The sequence below is a fragment of the Ovis aries genome, chromosome 10, assembly GCF_016772045.2.
Source record: "Ovis aries strain OAR_USU_Benz2616 breed Rambouillet chromosome 10, ARS-UI_Ramb_v3.0, whole genome shotgun sequence".
Taxonomy (NCBI): Eukaryota; Metazoa; Chordata; class Mammalia; order Artiodactyla; family Bovidae; genus Ovis; species Ovis aries.
This window is the reverse complement of record NC_056063.1, coordinates 5,464,869-5,478,939: the sequence shown is the minus strand read 5'-3', so window position 1 is coordinate 5,478,939 and position 14,071 is coordinate 5,464,869. Positions and strand designations below refer to the sequence as shown.

At 35.8% G+C, this 14,071-nt stretch overlaps 1 protein-coding gene across 2 annotated transcripts in view; it reads left to right on the top strand.

Moving 5' to 3' along the window:
- The window catches only part of PCDH17 (protocadherin 17), a 113,543-nt gene extending 100,111 nt beyond the window's left edge, over nt 1–13,432 (top strand). For both annotated transcript variants that reach the window (XM_042254620.1, XM_004012040.4), the window contains exon 4: nt 8,718–13,432. In XM_042254620.1, the coding sequence (XP_042110554.1) occupies nt 8,718–9,400 (683 nt within the window). In that variant the 3' untranslated portion in view covers nt 9,401–13,432. The remainder of the gene's footprint in view (nt 1–8,717) is intronic.
- The last annotated feature ends 639 nt before the right edge of the window (nt 13,433–14,071 follow it).

Sequence of the window (14,071 nt, the reverse complement as noted above, 5' to 3'; positions counted from 1 at the left end):
GATGGTAAAGGGAAATAAGTGGATAATCATCAACATTGTCAAAAAAGGAGAGAACGGTTTATGGTAGAAAGCTGTCAGTTCACAGGATGTTATGAATTGTATCAATTTACTGAAAGATACATTTTATTTGAGGTTATTGAACTGTTTTCTGACTAGAATTTTAGTTAGTATTGGTGTTTTGTATTGGTATTCAGTATTTGTATTTTAGTGTTGGTGTTTTTTCTGTTGGAATGTATTTGGATTAATTGTAATTTGTTGTGTTCATAGAGTAGTGTGCTTGCTTGTGTGAAATTTTGTGTATGTGTGTGTGTGTGTATGTGTGTTTGTGCTGAAGAAAGAAAAAAACAGCAAAGCAAGATGTGGTTACATCATTAAAAACTTTCAGTAGAAAACTGGTATATGTGAACTGTCTGTCTCAGGTTCTGTTTTGTCATTGTTTACTGGCAGATAATCTGTGAGAGAGGTCAGTTTAGATTCTGCAGAGTTCATCTTCAGAACACTTGGGCCAGCCACAAATATAGATGGGTGCCAGCTCCTTACTTTCCCAGACAACTGATTAGTTGTTATAAAAGCTTACATTGGTGAAAGAAGGTCAAGTAAGAAGTGAAGTCTCTCAGTCCTGTCCAGTTCTTTGTGACCCTTGGACTGTAGCCCATCAGGTTTCTCCATCCATGGGATTTTCCAGTCAAGAATACTGGAGTGGGTTGCCATTTCCTTCTCCAGGGGATCTTCCCGACCCAGGGGTAGAACCCAGGTCACCCGCCTTGCAGGCAGACGCTTTACCATCTCAGCCACCTTCGAAAGAAGGTAAACTAGAAATAAAAAAGAAAACTGAGAACAAATGAAAAATGAACTTCCATTTATAGAGTTGTCTACTTGGAAACAATTTTAATTTTAAGATGCTGTTAGAAACAGGAGCAACCACGACACTAACAGAAGAAGCACTTTTCCTATTTAAAGCTATTTACAAAACAGAAATAAAACTATTCTGTTGACAGTCATGAAGCACAGAAAACTCTTTCAAATGGCCTTCCCCCACAACCACAGCCCTTCAGAGCTTCCTTACTTAATGTTCTGATTTATGGATTTTGGTTTTCAGATTTCTATGACAGAGACTTTATTTTATCATTATAAAAAATAAATCAGATGCATATGTGAGACTCCTATTCCAGAAATAATATGCATGTTTTCAGATGTACAAATATGTGGGATCCAGAGGCAGCAGGCAAAGCTGAAACTAAGGGGAGGAAACCCTTTTATGTTTTCTAATATTTCCCTAAGTGTTAACAAATTAGTTGCTAATATCTCTCTTTGGGCAGTGTGGTATAATGCTTTGAAGACAGGGAAAATAAGCTTATTTTATAATTTACTTCTTGAGTGATACAGATTAAAATAAAGAGATAGATTTACTCTGAAGGAAGAAATTTTATGGACTGGTTCCTTAACATGTTTCCTTTGCGGTGAGCACTATAGAGTCACAATACGCAAGTATTTTTTTCCTCTGACTTTTACCAAAATAACTATATTCAACATATGCCCCTTAATCTTTAATAATCCTTGCTGGCTTAAATAGTGTTTTGACTTCAAAGTTTAGTCTTATACATAGCGATTGTTGACACCTCTTCCCCATCTTGAAATGGCTGTGCGCTCTAAATGATGTAGTGACATCACAGTGTTAAGATCACATTATGAACATTAAGTTCTGGTAACCTTTGTGGAAGATTGCTAAAATCCAATACTTTGGGAACAGATAATTTCATGTATTACCTAAATCTTTTTTCCTCACACATATGTAACTTTCACAGCGACTGTTCCTTTGAAGGTATATTTTGGCAGAAAATGATTGCTTGCCTAATATCTTTAAGATTAAGTTGTTAAACAGCTTAGTCTAGGTTTAAAAAAAGATCGAAAGAGCTTTCAGATTTGTCAGCCAGTGTGAACATGCAAATTTCAAGCATCTTTATTTCTAAATCAATTTGAATTATATAAAATTTTAAAATCAGTAGTCAAGTTGTTTATTCAGTCAGAGATTTCACACTCAGTTGAAGGGAAAAGAGAAAGATTAAAATATTGTTTATTGGTGATTTTAAATAAAAAGATTTATGCATGTAAATTATATATAAAGTTTTGTAAGTTATAAAAATGTTCATATATATGCTTATAGATATATATCTTTTATATTACTAATACATAACTTTTATAATACTAATATATAACTTTTATATTACTAATATATAACTTTTCTGTCCATTTTATTCATTCATCTGTATTTCTTTTATGGTAGTTACTGATTTTTAATTTTTAGGAATACATTGGAAATGCATTTGAGTTTTAAAATTTTGTTTGGACTATCTGCTGGAGTAAGCTCATTTTATTACACACATACAAATAGAGATTTGTATGCGTGTGTGTGTCTGTGTGTGTAGTTTATGGTGGCAGCTGAATTGCAAGTACTTCTAGTAATTGGAGTGACTATATCTTTTGCAAAAAAAAAATAATATACATTAAAACTGACCTAATTAAGATGACTATGTTTAGATCCCTCCCCTTGGGATCTTATATAATAGCAAATGTGATTATAGTGGTAAAGAAAGTGCTACTTGCTCAGCCATTTCCAATTCTTTGTGACCTCATGGACTGTAGCCCACTAGACTCCTCTGTGCATGAAATTCTCCAGGCAAGAATACTAAAGTGGATAGCCTTTCCCTTCTCCAGGGGATCTTCCCAATCCAGGGATTGAACCCAGTTCTCCTGCACTGCAGGTAGATCCTTTACCATCTGAGCCACTAGGGAAGTCCATAGTAGTATAGAAAGTGATTCTTAATAGTAAACAAGAATTTAAATTCTGCAGATGTCACACAGTCCTTCAGATAATTATTCATTTAAAAGATTAGACGCTGTAAACTTGCTCTACAGACAGAACTGCCCATATTTCCAGCGATTGGACTTCAGAGTTGTTTTCACTTTGCAATAGAAACATGTTTACTTCTCGGTTACTCTCTCTCTCTCTTTTTTTTAATGTGGCATTTATTTATTTATTTATTTTTTAATTTTAAAAATCTTTAATTCTTACATGCATTCCCAAACATGAACCCCCTCCCACCTCCCTCCCCATAACATCTCTCTGGGTCATCCCCATGCACCAGCCCCAAGCATGCTGTATTCTGCATCAGACATAGACTGGCGATTCCATTCTTACATGATAGTATGCATGTTAGAATGCCAATCTCCCAAATCATCCCACCCTCTCCTTCTCCCTCTGAGTCCAAAAGTCCGTTACACACATCTGTGTCTTTTTTCCTGTCTTGCATACAGGGTCGTCATTGCCATCTTTCTAAATTCCATATATATGTGTTAGTATACTGTATTGGTGTTTTTCTTTCTGGCTTACTTCACTCTGTATAATCGGCTCCAGTTTCATCCATCTCATCAGAACTGATTCAAATGAATTCTTTTTAACGGCTGAGTAATACTCCATTGTGTATATGTACCACAGCTTTCTTATGCATTCATCTGCTGATGGACATCTAGGTTGTTTCCATGTCCTGGCTATTATAAACAGTGCTGTGATGAGCATTGGGGTACATGTGTCTCTTTCCATTCTGGTTTCCTTGGTGTGTATGCCCAGCAGTGGGATTGCTGGGTCATAAGGTAGTTCTATTTGCAATTTTTAAAGGAATCTCCACACTGTTCTCCATAGTGGCTGTACTAGTTTGCATTCCCACCAACAGTGTAGGAGGGTTCTCTTTTCTCCACACCCTCTCCAGTATTTATTGCTTGCAGATTTTTGGGTCGCAGCCATTCTGACTGGTGTGAAGTGGTACCTCATTGTGGTTTTGATTTGCATTTCTCTAATAATGAGTGATGTTGAGCATCTTTTCATGTGTTTGTTAGCCATCCATATGTCTTCTTTGGAGAAATGTCTATTTAGTTATTTGGCCCATTTTTTGATTGGGTCGTTTATTTTTCTGGAATTGAGCTGCATAAGTTGCTTGTATATTTTTGAGATTAGTTGTTTGTCAGTTGCTTCATTTGCTATTATTTTCTCCCATTCAGAAGGCTGTCTTTTCACCTTGCTTATATTTTCCTTTGTTGTGCAGAAGCTTTTAATTTTAATTAGATCCCATTTGTTTATTTTTGCTTTTATTTCCAGAATTCTGGGAGGTGGATCATAGAGGATCCTGCTGTGATTTATGTCTGAGAGTGTTTTGCCTATGTTCTCCTCTAGGAGTTTTATAGTTTCTGGTCTTACCTTTAGATCTTTAATCCATTATGAGTTTATTTTTGTGTGCGGTGTTAGAAAGTGATCTAGTTTCATTCTTTTACAAGTGGTTGACCAGTTTTCCCAGCACCACTTGTTAAAGAGATTGTCTTTACTCCATTGTATATTCTTGCCTCCTTTGTCAAAAATAAGGTGTCCATATGTGTGTGGATTTATCTCTGGGCTTTCTATTTTGTTCCATTGATCTATATGTCTGTCTTTGTGCCAGTACCATACTGTCTTGATGACTGTGGCTTTGTAGTAGAGCCTGAAGTCAGGCAAGTTGATCCCTCCAGTTCCATTCTTATTTCTCAAAATTGCTTTGGCAATTCGAGGTTTTTGTATTTCCATACAAATCTTGAAATTATTTGTTCTAGTTCTGTGAAAAATATGGCTGGTAGCTTGATACGGATTGCATTGAATTTGTAAATTGCTTTGGGTAGTATACTCATTTTCACTATATTGGTTCTTCCGATCCATGAACATGGTATATTTCTCCATCTATTAGTGTCCTCTTTGATTTCTTTCATCAGTGTTTTATAGTTTTCTATATATGGGTCTTTAGTTTCTCTAGGTAGATATATTCCTAAGTATTTTATTCATTTCGTTGCAATGGTGAATGGAATTGTTTCCTTAATTTCTTTTTCTACTTTCTCATTATTAGTGTATAGGAATGCAAGGGATTTCTGTGTGTTGATTTTATATTCTGCAACTTTACTATATTCATTGATTAGCTCTAGTAATTTTCTGGTGGAGTCTTTAGGGTTTTCCATGTAGAGGATCATGTCATCTGCAAACAGTGAGAGTTTTACTTCTTCTTTTCCAACTTGGATTCCTTTTATTTCTTTTTCTGCTCTGATTGCTGTGGCCAAAACTTCCAGAACTATGTTGAATAGTAGTGGTGAAAGTGGACACCCTTGTCTTGTTCCTGACTTTAGGGAAATGCTTTCAGTTTTTCACCATTGAGGATAATGTTTGCTGTGGGTTTGTCATAGATAGCTTTGATTATGTTGAGGTATGTTCCTTCTATTCCTGCTTTCTGGAGAGTTTTTATCATAAATGGATGTTGAATTTTGTCAAAGGCCTTCTCTGCATCTATTGAGATAATCATATGGTTTTTATTTTCATTTGTATACCTTTTGGATTATCCGATCTTTCTTGGCAAAGGGTGATTTTGTGAAAGAGTTATCATGTTATATTGAGGAAAGGACAAAAATAGGGTAAATGATTTCTTTGTAATACCAGATTGGCCCAGAAGAAAAAGTGAATCTTGGGTCAAAGTTCTCTAAGTTTATTTTCTGTCCAGGATGCCTACATTTTTTTTTTTTTTTTGATGCAAATATCTAAACTCTGTAAATAGTGGCTGTCTATGTAACTTGTTTCTTTTTTCATTTTTATAGTTCATAATTCAACATATCTATTCTGGAATTCATTTCCCCACGGTACAGAAATAAGTTTTATCATCTACCTCTAAGGCTCTAGAGCTGGAGAAAATCCTCCACGTTATTATCCTTTATTATACACACTTAGTTTATTGAGGGGATTTAAAAAATTATAATAGAAGGTGTGCATAGGAAAAATCCTCCCAGTATGACTCCTCTTCCCTTAATCCTCTAATTCCTCCCTCCATCTCTCTCTCCTCTCACTTAGCATTCCTTTTTTCCTCTCTATTTCTTTTTGTCTTGCTGGTCAGTTTTTTGTTTTTTGTTTTTGTTTTTTTTTTTTCCTTTTTTTGGTCTAGCTGGTCATTCTTTATTTACTACCAATGTCTCTTTTATGTACCAACCTAATCATCTATTTATTTGTGTTATTTCAGAAATAATTTGACTTTTTTATAAATTACTTGACCCTTGGCAATTATAGTTCACTTTATGCTCACAGTTTCTGCTGTTTATACAAAAGTGTCCATTTAATTTTCTTCACCATCTGTGAACTGCTGCTATCAAGTCTATTGCTCAGTCATGTCCGACTCTTTGTGACCCCATGGACTATACAGCCCATGGGATTTTTCAGGTCAGAACACTGGAGTGGGTAGCGGTTCCCTTCTCCAGAGAATCTTCCCAAACCAAGGATTGAACCCAGGTCTCCTGCATAGAACGCAGATTCTTTACCAGCTGAGCCACCAGGGAAGCCCAAAAGTGAGGCTGTTTCCACCCAGTTTCCAAACGGAGACCTTGCACATGTTAGGGTAACATGATAACCACTAAACTGGGGAAACCACAGAGCTGTGGTTTCCTTAGGGTAGTGGCTGCTATCAAAATTACAGTCTAATCCCAAGGTGAACAGCATGTAATGTGTCATAATCAGTACTCGAAATTTTCTCCCTCAGTTGTGACATGAAGTTGGGTAGTAGAACTGCAGAGTTTATGTTGATGGTTTCAAATCCAAGGTTGATTTATACTTTCATACATCTGCATTATTCTATCTTTTTCACTCTCTTCTTAAATTCATATTAAATTCATTCAGAGCTGGGCTATCCAAATTGCTGAAACTGAGACCATTCAATATTGAAAAAAAAAACTATGTTAGTGTATTTCAAAGAGAACGTATGAGTTGTAAATAGTTTTTAAAAGTCACAACTCTAAAAGATACAGAAATATTACCAAGTGAAATGGATGGTAAAGTTTTTCACTGGATCTTTGAAGAATAAAATTAGTTGAGTGAAATGATATGTATTTTTTTTCTAAAACTTACTGACACAGGTATAATATTGATGATTTACTTTCAGAATACATAAACAGACACCTGATATTAAACATTTTCGATATCCTATTGTTTAAATCTTACTCTACTTTAAATCTGCACAGGGAGGCTTTCCAGAAAATTTCCTAGCTTCTTCTGCTTCTGTTTGTGTCCATCTGTCTGACAACCTTTCAAATCATAGATAGTATTTGAGTTTGTGAGTACATAGTAGATAGTTTACTTTGAGACTACATTTCAGCATTCTTGACTGCTTTACATAATAAGCTTAACATATTCTTTTCACTGCTTACGTAAATGTATTTTAAGAAGAAAGACAATTAAAATAGGGAAAAGCCACCTAGATACTTCTTTTTAACATTTCTTGTGTGCATGATACATGCTATGAAATATCATAGAATTTTTGTTCTGTCAAAACACCATCTTGATTCCTTTCTAAGAGTTTAGTTTCATAGAAAATTATTTTATCCTAAAATCTTTTAAGGTAAGTTAAGTTGTGGTTTATTTATTTTCTTTTTGGATAAGGAATGATTTATGTGTTCTAAATATAAACAGATTTTGTATATGACTTAAATGCAACTGTATAAATGTATCAGTGCTATTAAATTTGCTGATTTTCCCCTTGCACATAGGACACTATACATTATAGAGATCCTCTTGCATCAATTAAATGGTAATCCCAAGAGTTCCCAAATGTGTAGGGAATTCTATTCCCATCACATAGAGTTAAATTGTAAATATCCTCTCCTGAAAAAAAGTCCCTGTTTTAAAAAGGATCATTAAACATAAGGAGGACAATCATTTGTTGATGAAAGGGAAAACTGGGAAGATATAGTTCAAAGTTATAGCTTAAAATATTGAATTCATGCACTGTTGTCATAGTGAAGGAATTTTCTTTCATATTTTCTTGTTCAGCATCTTTGAAAGAGTCATAATTAAAAGAATGGTTTATTTAGATTATCTACATGTTATCGTGAAAGAGAAGTGAAATTCTCCCAGAGCATTAATGTTTAGGAAATCAAGATTTGTCATTCATTCTGAACTATTTCTCTTGACTAAATCCATTTTCACTTACACCAAAAACAAAACAAACAAAAAAGATGGAAGTGAGGAAACCTGATTATGTGATCCGTCTGCAAATCTACTATGATAGGACTATGTACATTTTTGACAAGACTGTTTATAACACATTTGGATAGAAAATTCTATTTGTTACTCTCAGTAGGAAAAGTAGGCTTTTAAAAGAAAAGTTTTATTTCATGACTGTTACCAAAATAACAATTACAAGCAAAAGAGGGATAAAACATGAAAAAAAAAAATCAGGTTAGGACTTGGTATGGAAGTTTGCAATTCAGTTTCTGTACTGTTATTTGATTTGAAAAATTAATCCTGGTAATCCTTTTTGAAGTTCCCTGTTTCCAGGATGGATTATACAGAACAAAGACAAACTGATATCCCCAGGAGATTAGTTTACAATGATGTTCTATTCTACTGAGAATGATTCTCCAATGGCCACTTTTTACTTCTTTCCAGGCTATGGGAATTCGTTAATATCTAGAGAATAGACTTAAATAAAACCATTGTCTCAACCAGCAGGTTTATGCAACCATCCTGAAATGTTTTAATTATTGTTTTCTTTTCTTTTTAATTAAGAGACCAGAGGTCAAGCAAACCCAGGGAGAGTGGATCACAGTCTCGGTAGAAATGTAAAGGCGACCCTAGTGATTGGCTTTGCTGTCTTTCTTTTGTTTTGCAGAACCGGAAGAGTGTGTTAATTGCACAGATGAATGCCGAGTGCTTGGTCATTCTGACAGGTGCTGGATGCCACAGTTCCCTGCAACCAATCAGGCTGAAAATGCAGATTACCGCACAAATCTCTTTGTACCCACAGTTGAAGCTAATGTTGAGACTGAGACTTACGAAACTGTGAATCCCACTGGGAAAAAGACTTTTTGTACATTTGGAAAAGACAAGCGAGAGCACACGATTCTCATTGCCAATGTGAAACCTTATTTAAAAGCCAAACGTGCCCTGAGCCCTCTCCTCCAAGAGGTCCCTTCAGCATCAAGCAGCCCGACCAAGGCCTGCATCGAGCCTTGCACTTCCACAAAAGGCTCCTTGGATGGTTGCGAAGCAAAGCCAGGAGCCCTGGCTGAGGCGAGCAGCCAGTACTTGCCTACTGACAGTCAGTATCTGTCCCCCAGCAAGCAACCAAGAGACCCTCCCTTCCTGGCTTCTGAGCAGATGGCAAGGGTCTTTGCAGATGTGCATTCAAGAGCCAGCCGGGATTCCAGCGAGATGGGCACCGTCCTGGAGCAACTTGACCACCCCGGCCAGGATCTGGGCAGAGAGGCGGTGGATGCAGAGGAGGTTGTGAGGGAAATCGACAAGCTTCTGCAGGACTGCCGGGGAAATGACCCTGTGGCTGTGAGAAAGTGAAAAAGAACAAAAGGCACTGGCATCTTCCTGTTTCTTCTTTTGATTGAAAAGTGATCCCTCCTGGTGACAACCTCATTGTACAGGGATGAAGAAAGACCGATGCTGCTTTCAGGCTCTTAGTGAACATCTGAAGTGCCCACGAGTACGTTCTTTTCACTGCTATTTCTTTTTCAGAGATAACGATGGTTTTTTCTGACCAGACTTATATTAGGACAGAATTAATGATGCTCAAAGAGGAAAGACAAACAAAGAAGAAAAAGGAGAGGAGTTAAAAAAGGATGATGAAGCAAGTTACCTTTTGACAATCTGTTAGGAAGGTATGCAGAGTGAGAATGGAAGAATTTTTCTGATTGCTCTAAGACTGTCCTCCACGGTTTATGCTGACTTAACTGTTTACCTATAAACCCCAGTCAAAGCAGGGTCATAATTTTTGATCTGTGGTAGAATTTCTAGCAGTCACCACAGGCTTCTACTGAACGTCCCGAAAAGACCTTGCAGTAGTCCAAGCTACACCAAACATTAACACATATTTGTGGTAAACATTTCTGTATAAAGTTACCTGCCACACATATAAACACAGAGAACATTCCGTATCATTAGTCGAAAAAAAAATTAAAAACTGGGTCATTTGTAAAACACCTCATGTCGTATAAAAGTTAAATGTAAAAAGATATATTCCATTTTGTCCTGCACACACATAGCCTAATTCACTTCATGAAAGGAGAAGTAAATTTAAAGGTTTAAAATGCCTCTTTAGCATTTTAGTGTCCAACAAACATACACATAACAATGGATATGTTTTAAATTTGCCCTAGAAAAGTTCTGAAAAATAGTTACCGTTGAGTGCTGATATTCAGAGACAATTAACATGATTGATATGTTTTATTCATTTGTGGACACTAAAATAGCTCAGGAACGTGAAAATGTTTTAGACATACACAAATCACATGACCATTTAAATGTGCAAATGTAAGAAAATTAAATGTGTTTACATCAAATGACATATTTTTATTGATTTATTGCAGATTCAGTGCATATGAGCCAAATTGTTGAGTGTATAAGAGCTATATTGTGTATTTTATTAAATTAATATATAGTTGTGTTGCAAAAATATTTGGGCTTATATTGTAAATGGCAAGTGTTGCCTCAGTAGCTGTCGAACTCTATGAGTTTTGTTTTTTCCTGCTTCCTTTTCCCCATGGAGTGTTGGAAGCAGTGCCTCAGAGCAAAGTCTCTTGTTTAATGTATAGTCTACCAAGTACTACAGTACATAATCTGTTCAAAATGTGTTTGAGTGAGCTGATGGAGCTAACTGAAAGGTCAGAAAATACATCTGTCAGTCACGGTTATGTGCAAATCCTTTGTGGAAGCTTTTATTAAAGTCATGCTAAATCACAAGAATTACATTTGTACCAATACCTGAAACTTCTTCATGTTTTTCAATAACTTGCAGCTTCTGCCTATGTAGATATCATACTGTTGATTGGTTCTCAAAAGTATCCTAAGTGGTTCAAGATGTGTGTTCCCATTATATTTCAAAACCATGCAAAATGCTTTAATGCATGTGTGGTACCAGCACTGGTTACTTGCATTGTGTAGTGTTTTATAAGAGGTCTTGGTCTTAACAAAAGGTTTGCCTTTTTTTTTTCAGTGCTCTTCTGCCTCTTTTTATCGCTGTCCTTTGAGAACAATACACCTTCTCTTCCTTCATTTTGTTGCACCTTTCCTTGTGACATTTAGCAAGTTTCAAACTTACTTCCATATGAGGCTAGGAAACCTCAAATTTCAGGAATTGGGAAAAAGTAAAATTAGCACTTGCAGAAGCAGCAGCAGATGGGAAAATGCCTTGATTGACATTTTCCTTCAGCGTTTAAAAATTCTGGCATTTTACAGCTTCATGACAAACAGTTTCCAGCCCATACCTTAGAATATGTGGTGCTGAGTTAAATAAAGGCTGTTTGTGCACTGGAGCAGAAAAATGCATTATTTGCAAACTGGTGGAGAATTCTGTGCCTTCTTTCCTGGCCACCAAGCCAGTGTAGTAACAGCGTAAATGTCATAAAATCCTTATATCAAAAACAAAAGCAAAAACAAACACAGAGGTGAATTCAGTTTTGTAATTTTAAACCTCGAAAAATCCAACTGAAAAGATTTCCGTCCAATGCTGTCAAGATTTGAGACTGTACCTCGTTTGCAGAACTTCTTTGAAAGGGAAGAGTGGACAACTCCCATCAGCCTTATTCTCTTGAGAACTGTATTTGGTTCCTAGTAACAGCCTTTCCAAAGCTCTACTCTTGGTTTTTATTATTCATAAATGTTTAAATTAGAAAAGAAAGGATCTTGTACATGTGAAACTTAATTGACTCTCTATATTTTGGACAATTTATGTATCTGAAATGTGTCCTCTCTGTTATATGATGTTATTTTTTGCCAGGAGACTACAGGTTGATTTAGCTTGATAGCTATGATTTGATGGAAAACTGATTTCCATTTAGTCTTACCAAGTGTTGCCTCTCTCTTACTAGACAATAGCCAAGTAGTAAAATCTAAGGCAGTATGTAAATGAAATCAACAAAGAGAGTAGGGTTTATTTTTAAAATGTTCTTAATGCTGAGTAACCAGTTGTTCAATTTATTAAAAGTGTCTGAATACATTAAAACACTATCAGATTTTAAGAATTGGTTGTGCCAGTGTGTGAGGGATTACCTTTAGGCTCTCTGTCACCAGTGATTTACTAGCCTTAGCTGTTTAACACATTATCTGTATTTAGTAGTGATTATTTATTTACCAGTTGGTGGTAATTCAGCAGTCAGGACTCTAAGCTTTTATAGTTGAGTTGAAGGGAATCTTGCTTTTATTCATTTGGCTGGCAAATGCCTTTATTACAGACCTCTGGTGCTTGACTTCCATGGAAGTCTCTGAGATGCCAAAATTACCCCTTTGGGGAGCAACTTGCTCCAAGGGGTGATGCAGTGATATTTCAAGGGGTTTTTGTCGCAATTCAGAATGTGAAAAATTATCTTAATTCATATGCTCCAATTACTGGCCCCTCAAAAAAATCCCCTACATTCAAAATAAATAAAAATACTTTGTCTTTTAAGTCCTTGAATAACTGTATCAAGCACAGAAAAAAAGAATCTATAGAATTTTTTTCATAAGAAAGTCAAAGTTCTAAAAATTGTTTACTGATGAACTAAAAAAAGTACCGGTAACAAAGCAATGTTTCCATTAAATGTTAATGTGTTAATGATAAAAGATCTTTTCATTAAAATTAAAAGTAGTGAGAATCAGTGTTAGTTGTACCTATACCAAAGTAAACATAAAAGAGATGTATCACACAATTTCAAAGAATGCTTTCATTTTATTTCTTAACCTGGCATACTTAATCCTTACTGCAGGCAATATGCAAATATTGGCTCACTACTCCATAAATTAATTGAATTCCTGGTTGGGAAATTGACTTGTTTTGTTTTTCTAAATTAGCTGAGATCTTGTAAAACATGACTTCCCTTTAAAGGATCTAGGTACTGCTCAATTTAAAAAATGATACCATAAAAAAGAAAAAAAAGTAATGTCGTGATGGAGCAGTATGCTTTATTAGAACCAGGTTAAAAGCTGTTTGTTGCCTAATGGAGTAGAAGTTGCTGAGGTCAACAAGTAGACTGAGATTTGGCATAATATATGCCCACTCATTATTGTCTAATTATATTCTTTTGACAACACACAACACTTATCGGAGCATCAATTCACATGAGAGTTTTGGCTATCAAGATGTGTTGATTCGAAATGTAATTGAATGAGACCTGAATAAAGTCTGACTTTCCTGGCTCCAGTGTTTCGTAGGTTGGCTATCCCCGTTTATCAGCCCCATTGCTCCATAAGGTTCTTAGCTGCACCCAGTGATTGGTGAACAAGGACAACAACAAAGCAGCATACATTGTATGGATTTATCTCAACGCTATTGTTTAATGGCTGTGTTTAATGTGACCTATCTGGAAAATGAGGACTCTGAATAAAAAGCTATTACTAATAGTGGTGTTGCCCTCCCTTGCATTCTCTAATACACTGTGTACCGCAGGGACCCTGATCATAATTATTTTGGAAAGCAATTGTGACATCATAAATGTTTGTGCTATTCCTTTATTTGCCAGTAAAATAAGCTTTTGGAAAACTTATTTAGCAATAATGTCACTCAGTGGGAATTCATTACCAGGCTTTCAGATAGCCTGATAAGTTGGATAGTCAAATACTTACCATGGAGTCAGAGCCTTATGATACTAGTGGCTTTTCATATTTATGATTGGTTTGAAGATGCTTTGGTACAAGATCCTAAAGGACTTCAGAAAAGTCATTTTTATAAGACCTCTCATAAGCTTACATGACTGATAAAACCACCTATTTATAAATGGCATTTTAAAGTTAGTACGTGTTTATTGTGGCATCTTAAAATAATAAGCCTCTCTTTCTACTTACTAAACAAATGTTTATGAATTGCTACTCTATGTTTTCCTTGGGCAATTATGACCCGGGAGTAAACAGTAAAATCCAAATGGTGCCTGAGTCACAGTAGTCTGCTGGGAGAAACAAAGAGGTAAGTTCAGCTCTTTATGAACTAGAATTGTTTGTTGGCCTTTTCCCTCAGCTAGACCACACATCCCATATCTCTGCTAG